Source organism: Bos indicus, chromosome 3, assembly GCF_029378745.1.
Source record: "Bos indicus isolate NIAB-ARS_2022 breed Sahiwal x Tharparkar chromosome 3, NIAB-ARS_B.indTharparkar_mat_pri_1.0, whole genome shotgun sequence".
In the NCBI taxonomy this organism is placed as follows: Eukaryota; Metazoa; Chordata; class Mammalia; order Artiodactyla; family Bovidae; genus Bos; species Bos indicus.
Genome location: NC_091762.1, coordinates 26,135,525 through 26,155,750, shown reverse-complemented (window position 1 = coordinate 26,155,750; position 20,226 = coordinate 26,135,525). Strand labels below are relative to the sequence as shown.

At 36.4% G+C, this 20,226-nt stretch overlaps 1 protein-coding gene across 3 annotated transcripts in view; it reads left to right on the top strand.

The window, feature by feature from the left end:
* MAN1A2 (mannosidase alpha class 1A member 2) overlaps window positions 1–20,226 on the top strand; it is a 152,203-nt gene that overhangs the window by 82,703 nt on the left and 49,274 nt on the right. For all 3 annotated transcript variants that reach the window (XM_070785837.1, XM_019956728.2, XM_070785838.1), the window contains 3 exons: window positions 3,890–3,984; window positions 10,791–10,914; window positions 16,367–16,460. In XM_070785837.1, the coding sequence (XP_070641938.1) occupies window positions 3,890–3,984; window positions 10,791–10,914; window positions 16,367–16,460 (313 nt within the window). The remainder of the gene's footprint in view (window positions 1–3,889; window positions 3,985–10,790; window positions 10,915–16,366; window positions 16,461–20,226) is intronic.

Here is a 20,226-nt window from a genome sequence, read left to right as displayed (position 1 = left end):
GAAACTATGAGCCATGCCGTGTAGGGCCACCCAAGACAGACGTGTCATGATGGAGAGTTCTGACAAAACGTGGGCCACTGGAGAAAGGAATGGCAAACCACTTCAGTATTCTTGCCTTGAGAACCCCGTGAACAGTATGAAAAGGCAGAAACATAGAACACTGAAAGATGAACTCCCCAGGTCAGTAGGTGCCCAATATGCTACTGGAGATCAGTGGAGAAATAACTCCAAAAAGAATGAAGGGATGGAGCCAAAGCAAAAACAACACCCACTCGTGGATGTGAATGGTGTTGAAAGTAAAGTCCGATGCTGTGAAGAGCAATATTGCATAGGAACCTAGAATGTTAGGTCCATGAATCAAGGCAAATTGAAAGTAGTCAAACAAGAGATGGCAAGAGTGAACATCAACATTTTAGGAATTAACGAACTAAAATGGACTGGAATGGATGAATTTAACTCAAGATGACCATTATATCTACTACTGCGGGCAGGAATCCCTTAGAGGAAATGGAGTAGCCATCACAGTCAACAAAAGAGTCCGAAATGCAGTACTTGGATACTTAAGCATACCTTGTGGCTTTTATGGTATGATCCAGACCCATTCCCTCTGTTGCCTATATGTTATCTTTGAAACTTGGGACTAATCATTAGAACTTCTGTCAGAGCTACCATTTAACAATCAGGCACCTGTGCATGAAAGACCACTGCTTCAAATGGTTTACTTCCATCCAGATATTGCTTATTTATGTATACTTACCAATGCCTAGACCTTATCTTGAAGTTTAGGTGGGATGGAATCTGGGGAATGTTATGTATAATTTTCCATCCTCTGCAGTATATGAATTTTGCTTGAAAAGACACTTGAGTGAGTGTTGAATATTACTCCTTGGAAGGAAAGGTAGGACCAACCTAGATAGCATATTAAAAAGCAGAGACATTACTTTGCCAACAAAGGTCCATCTAGTCAAGGCTATGGTTTTTCCTGTGGTCATGTATGGATGTGAGAGTTGGACTGTGAAGAAAGCTGAGCGCCGAAGATTGATGCTTTTGAGCTGTGGTGTTGGAGAAGACTCTTGAGAGTCCCTTGGACTGCAAGGAGATCCACCTAGTCCATCCTAAAGGAGATCAATCCTGGGTGTTCATTGGAAGAACTCATGCTGAGGCTGAAACTCCAATACTTTGGCCACCTCATGTGAAGAGTTGACTCATTGGAAAAGGCTCTGATGCTGGGAGGGATTGGGGGCAGGAGGAGAAGGGGAGGACAGAGGATGAGATGGCTGGATGGCATCACCAACTCGATGGATGTGAGTTTGAGTGAACTCTGGGAGTTGGTGATGGACAGGGAGGCCTGGCGTGCTGCGATTCATGGGGTCGCAAAGAGTAAGACACGACTGAGCGACTGAACTGAACTGAACTGAATATTACCACATCATATTAAAAGAAATGAAAATAAAATTGACAGTGAAGTAGTCTTTTTCAACTCTCAGGTTAGCAGCAATCAAAAGTTTGACAACTCTTATGTTAACAAAAATACAGAAAAACAGCTGGTCATAAATTCTGATAGAAATGTAAATATGTGAAAGATGTGAACAGGTTGGCACTAATTATCGAAATTACAAATGAATGTATCCATAGCTTCAGTAATTCCACTCTTATAATTTATCTTACAGAGGTACATAGTTTTGGAAACATGTCTATGAATAGAAAACTGATTAAGTAAACTACAGTACTATCTATCCAAGGATAAATTTTGCATCCAATAAAGAGAAAGAGGTGGAATGATATGGAAAGATCCCCGATATACAATAAGTGAAAGAAGCACATTAAGAGTAGAGTATATGATATTCTGTTTTTGAGAGAGAAACAGAGGCAGAAGACTGTGTGTGTGTAAACTATAATAGAATTTCCATTCTGAGAAATGGAAAATGAGGATTGATGTGACATGCTAGGAGTCATGTATACCTTGGAACTGATTATAGCACAAAATATTACTAGATACTTAAGAAATTAATAGCCATTTGCATTATAGAAGGAATTGTGTGGTCAAGGGTTAGGACTAGAAAAGAGATTTACCTTTTACTTTGATACGTTTTAGATTTGTATTATTCTCCTGCATTGCATACTAGCTAATTTGTTTTAAATTAGCTGTTGCTGTTGTCTGCCAAAATGTTTCTGAGACTAGGAACTGTAAGGCTGTGGTATATTTATCATTAAAGATTTTGTATTTTCCTGAATAAATTAAGCCTTCTAGGTAAGGAATTTTTTTTCCTCAATGACATTGGGATGGTGCTTTCATTGAGTTGTGTATTATTATTATTGGTACTATGTAAGTTAACTGACATAGGTAGTTGAAAATTAGAAAATATGTCACTAATTACTTCTTGAAGTAAAATAAGAATGCTTTCTATTTAGAAAAAAGCTTATGTTTGTAAGTTATTTTACTGTTTGGAATATTAGTTTTACATGTAAAAGATATGATCAGCAAACACATGTCATTAGTGTTAGTTCTTAGTTAAGAACTTGGTCCCTTTGCCCCGCTGCTAAAGTGTGAGATAAAGAAGCAGTGCTCTTCACTAATAATGTAATGTCGCTCTGTGCATGTTAGTCACTCAGTCATGTCCGACTCTGCGACCCCATGGACTGTAGCCCGCCAGATTTCTCTGGAATTCTCCAGCAAAATATTGGAGTGGGTAGCCATTCCCTTCTCCAGGGGATCTTCCCAACCCACGAATCCAACCAGGATGTCTCTCATTGCAGGCAGTTTCTTCACTGTCTGAGCCACAAGGGAAACCCTCAATTTCTCTTTACTAACATATAACTGTTAGTAGTATTTATGTAGGTATTCAAGGAAGTGGTTAATTGTAGATGTATAAGAATATCTAATTTGAAACTCTGCTAAAAATTTCCTGTCATTTAAGAAACTTTGCAAAATATATTAATGTCATATTGCTTTGTATACTTGCACGTACTCCTCTCTAGTTTATACCCCCAGTAATGTAGGTGTGCTTTGTTTAATATCATCTCAACTTAGAACTTTGATCTAGGCCATGCTTTCAACTACTTACTTATTTGAAAAATCCAATAATATTTTATCAACAGTACTTGACCACAGTGAAAAGATGGAGCCTTGAGTATCGGATGATTTTGAGAGGGTAGCCTTGAGGCATGTAGAAGAATATGCCACTTTTCTTAGCAGGGTGTTTTGAGTCTCTAAGTCAGTAGTCTCTAAAATGAGATACATGTTAAGAATATTAGAAATTATACTATAAATGTCTTGGTAATAGTACCTTGATTTTAAAAGTTTGAGAACCATTGATATTTAGGCAGCTTATTGTTTTGTATACCAAAAAAAAGCAGTAATTGGGACCAAGAGTTGTAGCATATAACTCATAAAATAAGCTTGGAATGTGAACATAAATATTTTCTTTTCATTTAATAATTATGAGTGAACCTTGATGGAGAATGTCAAGATATAAACGTGTAAGATAGAAACATGATTATAGTAATTCAAGGGCATTTATGAAATTCAGTGGCATCTCTTTCTTTTAATATTTGTTCTGAGCTTGATACCATGGGTGAATTTCATAGCCTAGTGTTTTCTCTCAGATTTTTTGCCAGCTGAAAATACAGATATTAACACCAAAACCAGTCCTTCCCTTTCAATTAATTGTAGTTTCAAGCCATTTCACTTTCAGCTTTTTCTTCACTATCCATCCAGTTTACAACAATTTCTCTGATTGCTATATACTCCACGGTACCAAGAGATGCCATTTTTCCCTCTGTACTTGCATATATCCAGTATGTTGTGGTATGCATCGTAGAAGAGATCAGGAAATTTTATTGACAGCAGTAATTTCATAATTTATGAATGTTTGTGTGTTTGTCCCAGATATTCAAGATTAAAGCAGTCCAGTTGGCTGAGAAACTCCTTCCTGCCTTTAACACACCTACGGGAATTCCTTGGGCAATGGTGAATCTGAAAAGGTAAATTCTATTTTTATATGGTTATTCTTGTTCTGAATATATTAGATTAACTGATTTTTTGAGCCTTCACCATACTTTTTAAGACTTAAAACTGTTTTTCTCTGCATGTATACAGAAGCATATTTCTTTAAAGCATTGCCTGATTTTTAAAATACATTCTTTGCTTTGAAACAGTAAAACTATATTTCATTTCTACTGCTTGTTTCTGTAAGTCTAGATTTCTCTCCCACACCTTTATTATTAACAGTATAGTTGTTTCTTTAAGATTGCTTATTTATGTCTACTTAGTGCTGGAATGGATTCAAAGTGCTTTCCCTCTCTTCCTTTTTTGTACACTACTTGTTTTTTTTCTAAGTCAGAATAGAACACAACATACCTTAAAATCAGGGCTTCCTGTTGCTGAATGTCTTACTAATGATAAGGGAAGACATAACTCATGATATTGACTGTAGGGTCCTTTTTATGATATCCAAATTATAGAAGTTCAAAGTGAAGCATGATTCTCTGACAGGTTTATTTGGGAAAATGAATCTATTGTAGTCATTTCTTTTTAATGGAGAACTTGATTAAGTTTTGATTTTCATTAAGAAATCATTATTTTATGCTGAACATGAAATCTAACTTTACTGTTCTTTGCTGTCATACACTATATATAATGTAAACTAACTCTTTGTGAGGAAAAAGCTAGCTAGAGTTCCATACCAGCCTCCACAAAAGGATATGGCCTAAGGTGTTAAGCACATACCTGTTCTCTTTTGTTCATAGTTTCATTCCAGATTTTCTGGTGTTTCCTTCAGTAGCAGTGTCAGTCATATAACTTTCTTATATGATTAGAATTTTAATTAACTTACAGTTTAACTCTGAGATGAAGAAATATGCAGGATATTATTATTATCTAGATAAAAGATAACCAAAAATCCAGCATTGCAAAACTTCAAATTTAGATTGAGACAAAAAAGTAGTAGAGTTTTCAAAGACCATGTCTTGAACATAAGCTTAATTTTCATACTATATCTTTGTATATATTCATAAAAAATATTTATTTTACTTGAGTTTATAGAGCATAGATAAATAAAGGTTTTTGGTTTTGTGTTTTGATTGAGTTATAGATATCTCTCACATAGACTTTATTCCAGTCTAGATGTCTGAAATCCAACCTATGTTAATAATCTAGCATTATTTATCTCTTACAATATGATTAGCACACAGAAGCACACACATACATACATACTGGTGGAGCTTTTAAAATTTTATATGATTTGTTTGGATACTTGTTTTTCTTTCTTATTTTTATTTTCTTTCTACTTCTTATTTTTCTCACTCAGCAAAATCTCATGGAAATACTCTTCCAGGTCATGCCACAGAGCTTTAAATCAAACTTTGTGATAACCACAGAGTAGAAGATAGGATATACTGTAAATACATAGGTTATACCATGATTTATTTAATTATTCCATATCAGTGGTATTAGTTTATTTCCATTATTTTGCTACCATAAACGTTACAGTAGCATCCTGTTATATATGTCCTTCCCTTGTAGCTCACTCAATAAAGAATCTGCTTGCAATGCAGGAGACCAGGTTTGATCCCTGGGTCAGGAAGATCCCCTGGAGAAGGAAATGGCAACCCACTCCGGTATTCTTGCCCGGAGAATGCCATGGACGGAGGAGCCTGGCAGGCTACAGTCCATGGGGTTGCAAGAGTTGAACACGACTTAGTGACTAAACCACCACCATATATGTCCTTGTAGAGAGAGGAAGTTTTTCTGAAAGTGATTCTGAAGAATATGATTGCTATATCAAAGGGCATATATCTTTTTTTTTGTAGGATAGATTTCCCAAGTGTGCAATTGCTGGATCAAAGGCTATATGTATTTTTGAGTTTAGTAGTTACTCCCCACATATTTTCCAAAAGGCTGTAATTCATCATATTTCCACCAACAGTATATGAGAATACCAAAATGTCTATATGTTCTGTTTAATTTTCAAGAGAATAATGGCTATGAAACGTTACTATTGTTATTTTCATTTGTATTTTCTGCTTAGTGAATTCAAGCACCTTTTCATAAATTTATTGGACATCTAGATTGTTTTTTGTGAATTGTCTATTCCTAAGTGTTGATTGAGTTGTGTTTTTCTAGTTAGCTTATAAAAGAGCCTTACAGATTATAGAATTACTTTTACCCCTGTTCTACTACTTGTTTGTTGTTTTTATAATAATTTTTCATCCTTAAGTTTTGATTTTTTATATATTCAAATATGTCTTTTATAACTTTGAGATTTTCAGTCATGGTTAAAAAGATTATCTTCACCTGTATTTTATAGTCTCCTGGATTTCTGTAAAATGTTTATATAGTATTTTTTTTTTAAATTATCAATATGATGTTGGCTGTAGCTTTTTTTTTTATCAGTTGCCTTTATCAGATTGAGGAAGTTTTTTTCTCTAGATAAACTGTTAAAATAACTTAGAATAAAATTATTCAAAAATTCATGAGATACTATTCTTACTAGACTCTTTGTGAGGTTTAAGATTGTGTTTTCACAATCTTAAATGTCTTTAATTTTCCTAACAGTCATGTGAACTAGTTATCATAAATTCTTATATTATGTATGAGGAAACTGAGTCTCAGAGCAAGAAAAAAAGACCTTGCTCAAGGTCTTTCAGTTCATTAATGGCAGGAGTAGGAGCCTATGTGCTACATCAGTATTAAGGTTATATCCTTATCTTCGGCATGTACTTCAACTTCTCTACCAAATCATGTATTACTCTTTTCTGCATACATTTTAGTGGTAATTTTAAGATTCTTATCTCTAAAAAAGCTCATATTTATTCTGTATTTGTCATTTGACTGACCTAATTTAATATTATTCTAGGTGATACAGAGTTTAAATTAAAATCAACTAGTTCTAAAAGAGCTGAAACCAAAAGTGTCCATCTTTCTATGAGAGAAAGATTTGTATTTTTCACTTCCTCCTAAAAGTAGAAATGACCCTAGAGAATGGTTTTAGAGTTCTAGTGGGAATAACCATGACTTTCTAATGAATCTAGACTTCCATCCAGTTCCAGCCCTGAGGTAACTTATATCAGGTTAACTCTCCCATCAAAAGTAATCACAAAAGCCCAACAGAATGATTCGAAGGGATTGGAGAGCAACACCTAAGGGAGAACCCAAAGGGCCTACTTGAAGCCAGCTGTAGAAAGCTGGCTTTTCCCCTACGGGTATATTCTAAATTGAGTGTGATTGAGGCCAACCCTAAAACAGTGCTCATGTAGACCAAAGAAGACTGTGGTCAGGTCTTGGAACTGCCAAAAGGGCTGAGATACAAGGGATGAGTATCTCAAATCAGGAAGGAATTGCAGAGGAAAAGCCCCAAAATTTATCTACAGATTTTCCTCCTGTTGTTGGCTGATTCTGTGCCGGCACATGCACGGGACAAAAATATAAAGAAACTAGAAAACAGCATTTGGAGGCTGAAGGGCAAAGGAGAAAATTTAACAGCTACTTGGTATTGGAAAAGTTGGCTTAAAGCTCAACATTCAGAAAACTAAGATCATGGCATCTGGTCCCATCACTTCATGGGAAATAGATGGGGAAACAGTGAAAACAGTGTCAGACTTTATTTTTGGGGGCTTCAAAATCACTGCAGATGGTGATTGCAGCCATGAAATTAAAAGACGCTTACTCCTTGGAAGGAAAGTTATGACCAACCTAGACAGCATATTAAAAAGCAGAGACATTGCTTTGCCCACAAAGGTCCATCTAGTCAAGGCTATGGTTTTTCCTGTGGTCATTTATGGATGTGAGAGTTGGACTGTGAAGAAAGCTGAGTGCCGAAGAATTGATGTTTTGAGCTGTGGTGTTGGAGAAGACTCTTGAGAATCCCTTGGAATGCAAGGAGATCCACCCAGTCCACCCTAAAGGAGATCAGTCCTGGGTGTTCATTGGAAGGACTGATGCTGAGGCTGAAACTCCAGTACTGTGGCCACCTTATGTGAAGAGTTGACTCATTGGAAAAGACTCTGATGCTGGGAGGGATTGGGGGCAGGAGGAGAAGGGGACGACAGAGGATGAGATGGCTGGATGGCATCACCAACTCGATTGACATGAGTTTGAGTGAACTCTGGGAGTTGGTGATGGACAGGGAGGCCTGGTGTGCTGCGATTCCTGGGGTCGCAAAGAGTCGGACACGACTGAGTGACTGAACTGAACTGAACTGGTATTGGGAAGACAGGTTAATGTCTAAGGCTGCCAAGGTGGAGGGCCCTGTGAGGTTGTATGTAAAAATATGAAAAAATATTTTTTAGAACTTAGTGTTTTGATAGTGCTTATATGCACTATGAATGAAACTTTGAGATAGAAAGTTTTTACATGGAAATGAGATTTTGTATTTATACTTGATTGTGCTATAATCCATTCACCTTGCTGATGCCTAGGTAATCTTTCTAAATGGTATGCTCTATCCTTTAAATATTATGTTAATTCATTAAAATTGTATATGATGTTCCTTCATACTTAAATTTAAAATTTCACCATAGCCAACAGAATTTCTACACGGTCTAGATTATACCCAGCTCTCTAGCCTCATCCTATATCATCATTTCTCCTTCCTGAGCTCCAGCCAAACTACACTGTTATTGTTGTTCAGCCAGGTCTTCACGACCTCATACAGTGTAGCATGCCGGGCTCCTCTGTCCTCTATTATCTTCTGGAATTTGCTTAAATTCATGTCCATTGAATTGGTGATGCTATCTAACTATTTCAACCTCTGCCACCCACTTCTCCTTTGGCCGTAAATATGTCCCAGAATCAGGGTCTTTTCCAGTGAGTTGGCTCTTTGCATTAGGTGACCAAAATATTCAGCAAAGTCAGTTTCAGCAACAGACTTTGCATTAAATATTTAGGGTTGATTTCCAATCTAGCCACACTAACCAAGTTTTTTCCTCAGGGCCATTCCAACTGCTATTTCCTCTACTGAGAATTCTCTTCTTCCAGATCTGTTCATCACTGGCTCCTTCTCATCATTCAGTTCTCAGTTTAAATTGTGTCATTTTAGAAACTTTTTGAACATTATACATAAAGTCTTTAAACTCTTCCTCTATCGCTAGTACTCAGTATTCTATTCAACTCAGTATTCTATGTTTAATTTTATTCATAACAATTATCATTTATTATGGGAACAGGAATGTTATATGTTAGAGAAGAGAGAAGTCGCTTAGTCGTGTCCGACTCTTTGCGACCCCATGATCTGTAGCCTACCAGGCTCCTACATCCATGGGATTTTCCAGGCAAGAATACTGGAGTCGGTTGCCATTTCCTTCTCCAGGGGATCTTCCCAACCCAGGGATTGAACCCAGGTCTCCCGCATTGCAGACAGATGTTTTACCCTCTGAGTTCACTGTTATATCTCCCAGATAAGAATAGGTACTTTATATTTGTGAAATGAATGACTGTCCTACGTAGTTACTGTATCCATATTTCTTCTTTGATTCTCATGTCTGGCTTCAGAAAAATCTGTTAGTGGTATTTGCCTTTCATAATTTCAAAAACAGTGCAAAAATAGCACCAAAAAATTAAAGAACTTTAAGGTAGTGGTATCCTGATACCTATTTCAATGTTTTCTCCACACAGATAAATACAACATAGTATATTGAATTGCCAGTATACAAGTAGGTATAAATAAGAAAGTTTAACAACTGTATGGTACTGGCAACTACATGGTACCGAGGAGACAGAGTTAGTATTTGAAGCTGCCATGGTGAAGGGCCCTTGGTAAACACCCCAGGCTTTCAGCTGACATCCCATAGGGCCACTTCCTGGAAGTACAGGTAAAACTAGAATAGTTTTAACCCTTAACAAAGCTCAGAGCCAAGGTTATCTGCCTGTAACTCAGTCTATGTTTCAGAGGAAGATTAACCTTCTGGGAAAGAGGATAGCATCCAAAGAGTCTGTACTTTTCATTTATATAGTTTGGCTTCCAGTAAAAAATTTATAAGGCACCCTTGGAAAAAAAAAGAAGATATCCTAGAAATATATCTGCACAAATGAAGTACACACAAGATTATTCACTATAAAAGTTTTCATAATAGAAAAATCCTAGAAATGTGCCCGAGGACCACTAATAGAGGATTGATTAAAGTCTTTTTTATAATGTAGTAGTTTTCATACACTGTCAGCAGTGGAGGCAAGACAGTGCTTTGTCATGATACTGTCCTGTGACATCAGTGGTCCCAGCACAATAAATGTGAGTTGTACTTTCAAGGTTTGAAACAACTTAGAATGCTCTCACACATTTTTGTGTGGATGAGACATTTCAATTGAAAATCGTTAATGTCTTGGAATTCTATGCATTTGTAAGTAAAAAATATAAGAAATTTGTTTATAAACTTTGGAAAGCCTAATGAGGTACATCTTAATAGTTAAAATCTAACATACAGAGCAGTAAGTATACTTTGCTGTATTTTAAGAAAGAAGGGAAAAGAAGAATATGTATTTGGATTGCTTACTTATGCATAGAAATTTCTATGCTAACACATAAGAAGCTAATGAATGATTATATTTGGGGCCTGTAAGGGGAAGAGAGATGAGAGTGGGGTGAAATACTTAACGTATACTTTTTATATTGTTTTGATTTTTAGGACATGTGAATATTCTATTCAAAATAATTTTAAAATAGTAAGATTTTAGGTACAATAATCTATTGTGTTTGCGATAATTGCTGAGAGAGTTATTTAAAAGTTATATACTCTTTGAAAAATGTTTTGGTCTTTCCCCGATTCTGTTTCCTTTTACCTTTTCATTCATTCAGTGGAGTAGGACGAAACTGGGGCTGGGCATCTGCAGGAAGCAGCATTCTTGCTGAATTTGGCACACTACATATGGAGTTTGTCCACCTCAGCTACTTGACAGGAAACCCAATTTACTACAAAAAGGTTAGTATTCTTGCTTTCTTTTCTTTGTTATAAGAGAATCCTTTAGGTTTTATCCCAAAGATTTGATTAATGCTTAGAAAATATTTGCCTTTTTAAAAATTATAGTAAAGAAATGTATCTTATATTTAGAACAGATTTGATATATTTTCTGTTATCTAAGAAGATATAATCACTAGTAAGTTTTCAAGAAATTACATTATAGTCTCTATTTAGCATTGTGCTGAAGTTCCTAGTCAGTATGGTAAAATAAGACAGAGTGAACAAAAAGGTAAAGATTAAAAAGGAGAAAGAAAACAGTAATTACTCACAGATTAAATGATTACCTAAAATATTAAGATAATCAGAGGAACCTTGCGGGTTACAACCCATAAGGTTGCAAGAGTTGGACACGACTGAGCAACTAAGACTTTCACTTTCACATTTAAATTATTAAACAAGAGCTTAATTTATATTTTGAATAAAAGATCAACATGATGTGCTGTGCTCAGTCGCTTTAGTCGTGTCCTACTCTTTTCGACTCCATGGATTGTAGCCCGCCAGGTTCCTGTGTCCATGGGATTCTCCAGGCAAGAACAGTGGAATGGGTTGCTGTTTCCTCCTCCAGGGGATCGTATATCTCCCCCTAATAGCTCAGTTGGTAAAGAATCCACCTTCAATGCAGGGGACCCTGGTTCAATTCCTGGGTTGGGAAGATCCCCTGGTGAAGGGATAGGCTACCCACTCCAGTATTCTTGGGCTTCCCTTGTGGCTTAGCTGGTAAAGAATCTGCCTGAAATGTGAGAAAGCTGGGTTTGATCCCTGGGTTGAGTTGGGAAGATCCCCTAGAGAAGGGAAAGGCTATCCTCCCCAGTATTCTGGCCTGGAGAATTCCATGGACTGTATAGCCCATGAAGTCGCAGAGTCAGACATGACTGAGCACCTTTCACTTCACTTTCTTATATCACTTTCATTGGCAGGCGGTTTCTTTATCACTAGCACCACCTGGGAAGCCAAAAGATCAATATACCTATTAAAAATCAGTAGTATTTCTCTATACCAGCTGTAGCAGGCGAAAATGTATCACTTATAAAAACATATCTTATGTGGTAGGAACAAAAGTATAAGTTTTCCACAAGTAAATCTAACAACAGATAAGCAAAGTTCAAAACTACTAAATGACATTGCTGCTGCTACTGCTGCTAAGTCGCTTCAGTTGTGGCCGACTCTGTGCGACCCCATAGATGGCAGCCCACCAGGCTCCCCCGTCCCTGGGATTCTCCAGGCAGGAACACTGGAGTGGGTTGCCATTGCCTTCTCCAATGCAGGAAACTGAAAAGTGAAAGTGAAGTCGCTTAGTCGTGTCCGACTCTTAGCGATCCCATGATCCTACTGGGCTCCTCCGTCCATGGGATTCTCCAGGCAAGAGTACTGGAGTGGGTTGCCATTGCCTTCTCCGAAATGACATTGAGCTGGCCCTAAGTAAATGGAGAGATGTATTATATTCATATATAGGAAAACATGCAAATTTCAGTTACCTCCAGATTTATCTATAGCCTCAATTGAATGCCAATCAGTTACTCGGTGCCTTTTTTTTTTTTTTTTTAAATGAAACTTGACTAGACATTTCTAGAATTTAAACAGGAAAGAAACATTCAAAATACTTCTGAAGAAAAACATGATGGGTGGGTTTGTATTACTCAGTTATCAACACTACCAATATTAGTGTTGGTGCATTGAGACAAGTAAAACTGATAAACAGAAGGCTACTGCTGCTAAGTCACTTTAGTCGTGTCTGACTCTGTGAGACCCCATTGACAGCAGCCTACCAGGCTCCCCCGTCCCTGGGATTCTCCAGGCAAGAACACTGGAGTGGGTTGCCATTTCCTTCTCCAACGCATGAAAGTGAAAAGTGAAAGTGAAGTCGCTCAGTTGTGTCCAACTCTTAGTGACCCCATGGACTGCAGCCTACCAGGCTCCTCCGCCCATGGGATTTTCCAGGCAAGAGTACTGGAGTTGGGTGCCATCGCCTTCTCCGGATAAAAAGAATAAATAGCCCTTAAACAGCCCGACATATATGTGGAAGTGTGACAGTGGTACCTTTGTAGATGATAATGATTCTAGGAGCATTAAAGACTTAAATTTAAAATACAAAATCTAGTAAAGCTGAAAATACATATACTCTATGGCCCAATAATTCCAGTCTTTGGTATGTACATTTACATCATACATATAAAATCATTGTTTGTATTAGCAGTTTATATGATAAGATTCAATACAGCAGTGAAAATAAATTAATTATGGTCACATTCATTAATCAAAAGAGTATATATAATACAATTCTTAAAAAATTCAAAAGAAGCAGAGCTGAAGAGAATATTGTTTAGGGGTTCAAAAGTGATTTTAATAGAATCAAGGTAATAACGAATGTAAAATTTAAGACTGTGACCACATCTCAGAAAAAGTCAGTGATATGTGAATGTGTAATGGTAAACAGAATAGCAAACGTTATGTTGTGTTGTATTTCTTAAATTGAATATGACTAGAATCTCTCTATATAGTCCTTTCTGTGTATGAAATATTTTATCAGTCAAAAGAATTTTCAGATTCTTCTGAAAGATGGCAAAAGTGAGCCAAATCACAGAATTTTCCCTTTCTTGATTAAATTAGCAATAACAAGACAAATAATAAAGACCAGCAAAAATTAATCAGTAACAATGAAAGAAAGAAAGGCTGAAACCTTATGTCATAAACGTGATAGCCATAAAAAATAGAAGATTTCTGCTGTGATATCTTAAGTCTGTCTCTTGCCCTATCCTGAATCCTTACTGGGCAGAGAAAGAAAGTCAATAAATTCCTGATATTCTCTGTTAATCTTACAAGGGAGACCAGTGCCATAGTATACAACTGCCCACAGCTCCAAATGTGTTCTCACCCTCCATCCTCCATGAGCACTTAGGCCTCAGGAAATGAGCTAGTACACTAGTATTCCAAATCTTAGTGTATCCTGGAGGGGAGATGCACCTCCCCCTGCCCCACCCCCACCCCCCACCACATACACACAACAGGAAGGAATTTGAGGACTGTTCAGCTCCACTGTATCAATCCGAAGTTCAGGTCAGAGCTGACCCAGTTAAACATGAACGAGATGAAAGAGAAAGCATGGCAATTATGCAGACATACTGCGGGAAACAAGAGCAGGGTGGTAGAGCGCATGTAAGAGACAAAGAGCTCAGCTTGAGATTTTACAAAACCAAAAATAAAATAATACAGTAAGATAGTAGAGCTAAAAAAGCAAATTGAGACCTTACATATTTCTGTAAAATAAATGAAAAATAACAAGTAACCTGTACATAGTTGAAAACTGAATCATTGGCATGAAATAAAGGCCAAAAGATAATCATTGTGAAAATAAGGAAAAACATAAAGAGACTTTTTAAAAAGATAAATTTGTAAAACAGAGATAATCTAGCATATGATATTTCTTAAGTGGAGAAATCTTAACCTAACACATAGAAATCACCTGAAAACAACAAAAGGAGAAATGGAACTATTAACTTGTTTTTAACAAAATTGAGATACTTAATATTTCATGTCACAGAATAGGAAGAAAGGTTGGCATAAGCAATCAAGGTCAGAGCGTGGTTTGCGTAGCTGAGGAGAGGATATTGGTGGCTGTAGCTTTCAAAAATAAAAGCTCATAGAAAAGTTCTTTAAAGTAAGTGATACATCTTGAGGTACAAAACCAAATCCTCATTAGCAGCCGTGGGAACAGACTACAGACTGATGTAGACTCTTCTTTGGACCCCACTAAATATGATGTGTTGAGAACCTGGAAAAACAATTCAGTTCAGGATCTCACTGACAAGCTGTATTTGTAGTTGTATACTTTAGTGACAGAAGAGTAATGAATGACAGTGATTCTCTAGTGCTGCATTGCTGGTTTCAGTTGCCTGATGAGAAGCAAAGGCTTAAGAAACCACATTCACATCTGGACTTTACTTATCCTTTTATGTCAAAACTCTTGTGAATTGCTGGTTCAAGAAAAATAGTAATAAGTCATCAAAAAAGAACACATATAGAATTTATACAAAAATATTACCAGAAAAAAGGGGAAGGAATGTGAAAAATAAATGATGGTCAAAAGATAGTTATCAGAAAACAACAATTGAAGACCTGACCAAGCATCACCATGAGAGAGAAGATAATGAGGCTCTCATTTATGTGAAACCAGAATATAAACAGAGATACAGGTATGCAGAGATAATAAGATGCCATATCAGTAATAGAGTGTAATAAAAAATTAAGTTATAGTCAAAATGAAGGACAAAATGGAAGCAATACAAAGAACGCCTTCAAAACATAGTGAGAGACTTGGAAGGCAAAATGGAGACAAGCTAGTGAACATGGAAATTAAAAGATAGGTAAGGTTTGCAAAGGAAATGATAGATGTGGAAAAGAAGCAGAGGGGATTCAATGTATGCATAATTTTCAGAAGGCGAGAGAACTGACTAAACCTGGTTCATGGAATTATTCAGATTGAGATTGTTGTACCTAGATTTGGTCTCAAAGATGTAAGAACACAAGTAATAAGCATCCCTGAGCCAATTCCTAAAACTCCGTGATGACAGAATCCAGTTGAATAAAAGATTGGAAACTGTGAGTTAAAGGGTTGGTGCTATGCTCAAGTCCAGAAAATAGTGAAGTGTATATATAAGGCCCTGTGAATAAAAAAATGTTTCCTCAAGTCATTTATGCCAACTAGGTTATCATTCAGATGTGATGATAACATTCTGAAACAAGAATACAAAAAAGAACACGTTTGTGCTTTAAAAAAAAATTTTTTTAAGCACTTAAAAAACCACCATCCAATCTAGAGATGAATCAAAATAAAGTCCCTGGAAAAGTCTCCAGCTTCTTAATGTATTTCGTGATTTTCTCCCCTTAACTTAAGGAATATCTTTTAGGAATTGAAGTTTAGGAATTCTGGGAATTTAAGGATGTCTATTATGGGATCAATATTTAAAGTTCAGCAATTTAGTTTTACTTTTTCATCTATTAACTTCAGAGTGGTTCATACTTTTTATTACAAATGTTCTATTATGATTATATTTTTATGAAATTGTTTCTGTTCTTAACATTTAGTTATGTACATATTGAATATGTCTAGAATAATGTTTACCAGTGGTGTTTCTGATGAATATTTCTGGAGAGTAGAATGTTGAAATTTAAATTGGTTTCTATGCCTTTTTCTTTGTGCTTTATTGTTGCTTATTTATTATTTTTAAATAATGCTCATATTCTATCTTATAAAAATAATGAGTCATTTAAAAAAGAGAAGCCTTATTGTCTATCTCACACACACACAGTAGGGGGGTAGGAATGTAGGTTCTGAGTGAGAGAAAAAAAACAAAGCCCAGATTAATATAAAACTTTAGTGATTTTTTTTCATGATTGCATTCTTTTTTTTGCTTAGGTCATGCACATTCGGAAACTACTTCAGAAAATGGATCGTCCAAATGGTCTTTATCCAAATTATTTGAACCCAAGAACAGGTCGCTGGGGTCAATGTAAGTATTTCTATTACCACTGATGCTCTGTTGAAATATAGTCTGAAAACTTGTGCTTGACATAGTGATAAGTACACTACATGTAGTAGTACTACATGTAGTATTAGAAACCCCAGATTGTATATAACCCTATGATCTGCTAGTCCTGTAACCTGTGGCAAGTTTCTCATGTCTTGTAGTTTCAGTTTTTATACATTTAAAATGGAGATATTAATAACCCATCTCACAAGAGTATTTTATTTCACGTATGTGTAAGTACTTAGCTAAAATATAGTGTGGCATTTGCAAAGGGTTATACTTTTAAGCCCTTGTTTGTGAACTATATCTTGGTATAAATAAGAGCATTGCTTGAGATAAGTATTTAGTCAAGTAATATGAAGAAGAGTTGTGTGTGTTAAATGACTGGAAGATAGTGTGCTTGCTCTTAGATAAGCTACGTCTGATCATTCATTTTAAAAGGTAACAGTGACAGACTTTATTTTCTTGGGCTCCAAAATCACTGCAGATGGTGACTAAAGCCGTGAAATTACAAGACACTTGCTCCTTGAAAGAAAAGCAAGCATCTATGACAAACCTAGACAATATATTACAAAGCAGAGACATTTCTTTGCCAACAAAGGTCCATGTATTCAAAGCTATGGTTTTTCTGGTAGTCCTGTATGGATGTGTGACATGGGCCATAAAGAAGGCTGAGTGCCAAAGAATTGATGCTTTTGAACATCAAAAGCATCAGTTAAAGTGTTAAAGAAGACTCTTGAGAGTCCCTTGGACTGCAAGATCAAATCAGTCTATCCTAAAGGAAATCAGTACTGGATATTTATTGGAAGGACTGATCCTGAAACTGAAGCTCCAATACTTTGGCCACCTGATGCAATAAGTCAACTCATTAGAAAAGACCCTGATACTGGAAAGATTGAAGGCAGGAGGAGAAGGGGGCGACAAAGGATGCGATGGTTGGATAGCATCACCGACTCATTGGACATGAGTTTGAGCAAGCTCTGGGAAATGGTGAAGGACAGGGCAGCCTGGCGTGCTACAGTCCATGGGGTCACAAAGAGTCGGACATGACTGAGTGAACAACAGCATCACTGTCTGTTATTTACCAGACTTTTGGATGAGACTGGAGATTGGGAAAGAATATATAGGATTTTGAATTCAGGCAACTCTCGGGCTAGCAGGCAGGGTTTATATAATGAAATAAACGTTGTAGTAAAGGAAATGTACCAGTTGTTAGGTGAGACTGTGGTAGAAGTGATTTCCTCTGTTTCAGGAGACTGTGTTTTGTTTGTGAAGGGGGTGATGATATCTCATTAGAGTTTTAGAACTGTTCTTTGAAGGAACTGATTTTTTAGAAACATTAAATAAAGTTTTCATGAAAAACATGAAACTAATCTCTTGTAGTTAGTTTATGAAAGAGCAAAACACAAATGGACAGAATACAGATGTTCCTATTTAATCCGAAGAGTGGTGCTAACGAAGATAAGTGACACATAGAGACAGTGCACTCCTTCTGTGCTGCTTTAGTAGAATGTACAGAAGACTGTTTAGTACCATGTTCGTAGCATCTCCGTAGTTTGGTCATCAGAGACCTTTGTTGCTGTCTCTCCACTTTACTGTGTTCCTAAGCAAATCAGTGAAGCTTTTAAACAGAAGATACTGTTCTTTTTCTATTAAATTAATAAACAGAATGGACATATCCCAGTATATCCAGTGCTTCAGAAAATACGAAAATTTGTATGACCTTTGAAGCAGTGACTCATTTCTAGACATTTATTCCAAAAAATTTTCAGACCTCTGTGTGTGTGTGTGTGTGTGTGTGTGTATACAGACACACACACACACACACATATATATATAAAATAGGGATAATTTGGAAACATTCTAAAGGACTCCTTTTCAATGGAACGAACTTTCTGTGATGAAGAAAATGTTCTATTTAATTAGCTATTTGTGACTAAAGCCTACCACATTGGACAGTGCAGTTTTTAAACTTCTTGTGAAAGAGGTTTGGTTAAGTTATAGTCCCTCCAGGTGTGATATACTATATAGACATTAAAAGTTATGTTATTAGAATGCTTGACATAGAATATGAAGTACCTAGAAAGATATTTGGGAGAAGGAAATGGCAGCCCACTCCAGTATTCTTGCCTGGAGAATCCCGTGGACAGGGGAGCCTAGTGGGCTGCCGTCTATGGGGTTGCACGGAGTCGGACACGACTGAAGCGACTTAGCGTGCATGCATGCATGCATTGGAGAAGGAACCAGCAACCCACTCCAATATTCTTGCACGGAGAATCCCGGGGACAGGGGAGCCTGGTGGGCTGCCGTCTATGGGGTCGCACAGAGTCAGACACGACTGAAGCGACTTAGCAGCAGCAGCAGCAGCAGAAAGATATTTAGGAAAAGAGAGAAAACAAACACCACAAAAATAGGAACCAGAGTGTTCCCTGTGTTTTTTTCCTGAATGTTTGTTTTTATTTTCTAATTTTGTTTACCTCTGTTAACCTAATCTGATAATGGATATATGTTACTTTTGAAGTAAAAGCATTTTTAAATAAGAAGAAGATGCTCTCTTGTACACAAAAATCTTAGAATACTGAAAAATAAAACACTGTTTGAGAATTGCCAGCCTTTCAAATGACCAAAGTATCTCATTGATGGCATCTTAATTAAAATTATAACTCTTTCTCTTCATCAAATGGTATTGTGAAAATTGGATAGCCACATGACAAAGAATGAAGTTGGGCCCTTACCTTATACCAGATTCAAAAATTAAGTCAAAATGCATCAAAGACCCTAAATTTAAGAACCAAAACTTTAAAACTTTTAGGAAGACAAATCTTCATGACCTTGGATTTGGCAGTGACTTCTTCAACAGTACAGGCAGCAATAGAAAAAATAAATTGGATTTCATTAAAGTTAGAAACATTTGTGCATCAAAGGATATTGTTATGAGATTGAAAGACAACCCACGGAATGAGAGTTTATTTGTTAATAAGTAATACTTGCAAACCATATATCTGATAAGGGTGTAATATCCAGAATGTATAAAGAACTTCTCAAACTCATGTTCAAACTCAACAGCAAAAAGACAAACACTCAATTAAAAAGTGGATAAAGAACTTGAATAAAGTTTTCTCCAAAGAAGATATTCAAATGGAAAATAAACACATGAAAAAAATGCTCAACATCATTATTCATTAGGAAAATGCAAATCAAAGCATAATGAGGTATCACTTCACACCTGCTAGGAAGATTGTAATCAAAAGGACAGATAATAAGTGTTGGTGAGGATGTGGAAAAATTGGGACCCTCTCATGCTACTAGTGGGAATGTAAAATGGTATAGCCACTGTGAAAAACAGTTTGGTGGTTTCACAGAAAGTTAAGCATAAAATTCCATATGATCGAGCAATTCAACTGCTAGATAGATACCCAAAAGATTTGAAAACAAAGACACAGAGAGATATTTGCATGCCAGTGTTCACAGCAACATTATTCACAATACCGGTGGAAACAGGAAAGTATCCTTCAAATGGATAAATAAAATGTGGTATATACATATAATGGTATGTTTTTTAACTGTAAAAAAGAATGAAGTTCTTATACATGCTACAACATAGATGAACCTTGAAAATATTAATCTAAAATGAAAGCCAGTTGCAAAATGACAAATATTATATAATTCCAATTATATCAAATAGCTAGAGTAGTCAAATTTAGAGAGACAGAAAGTGTATTGGGGGTTGTCAGGGGCTTGGTTGAGA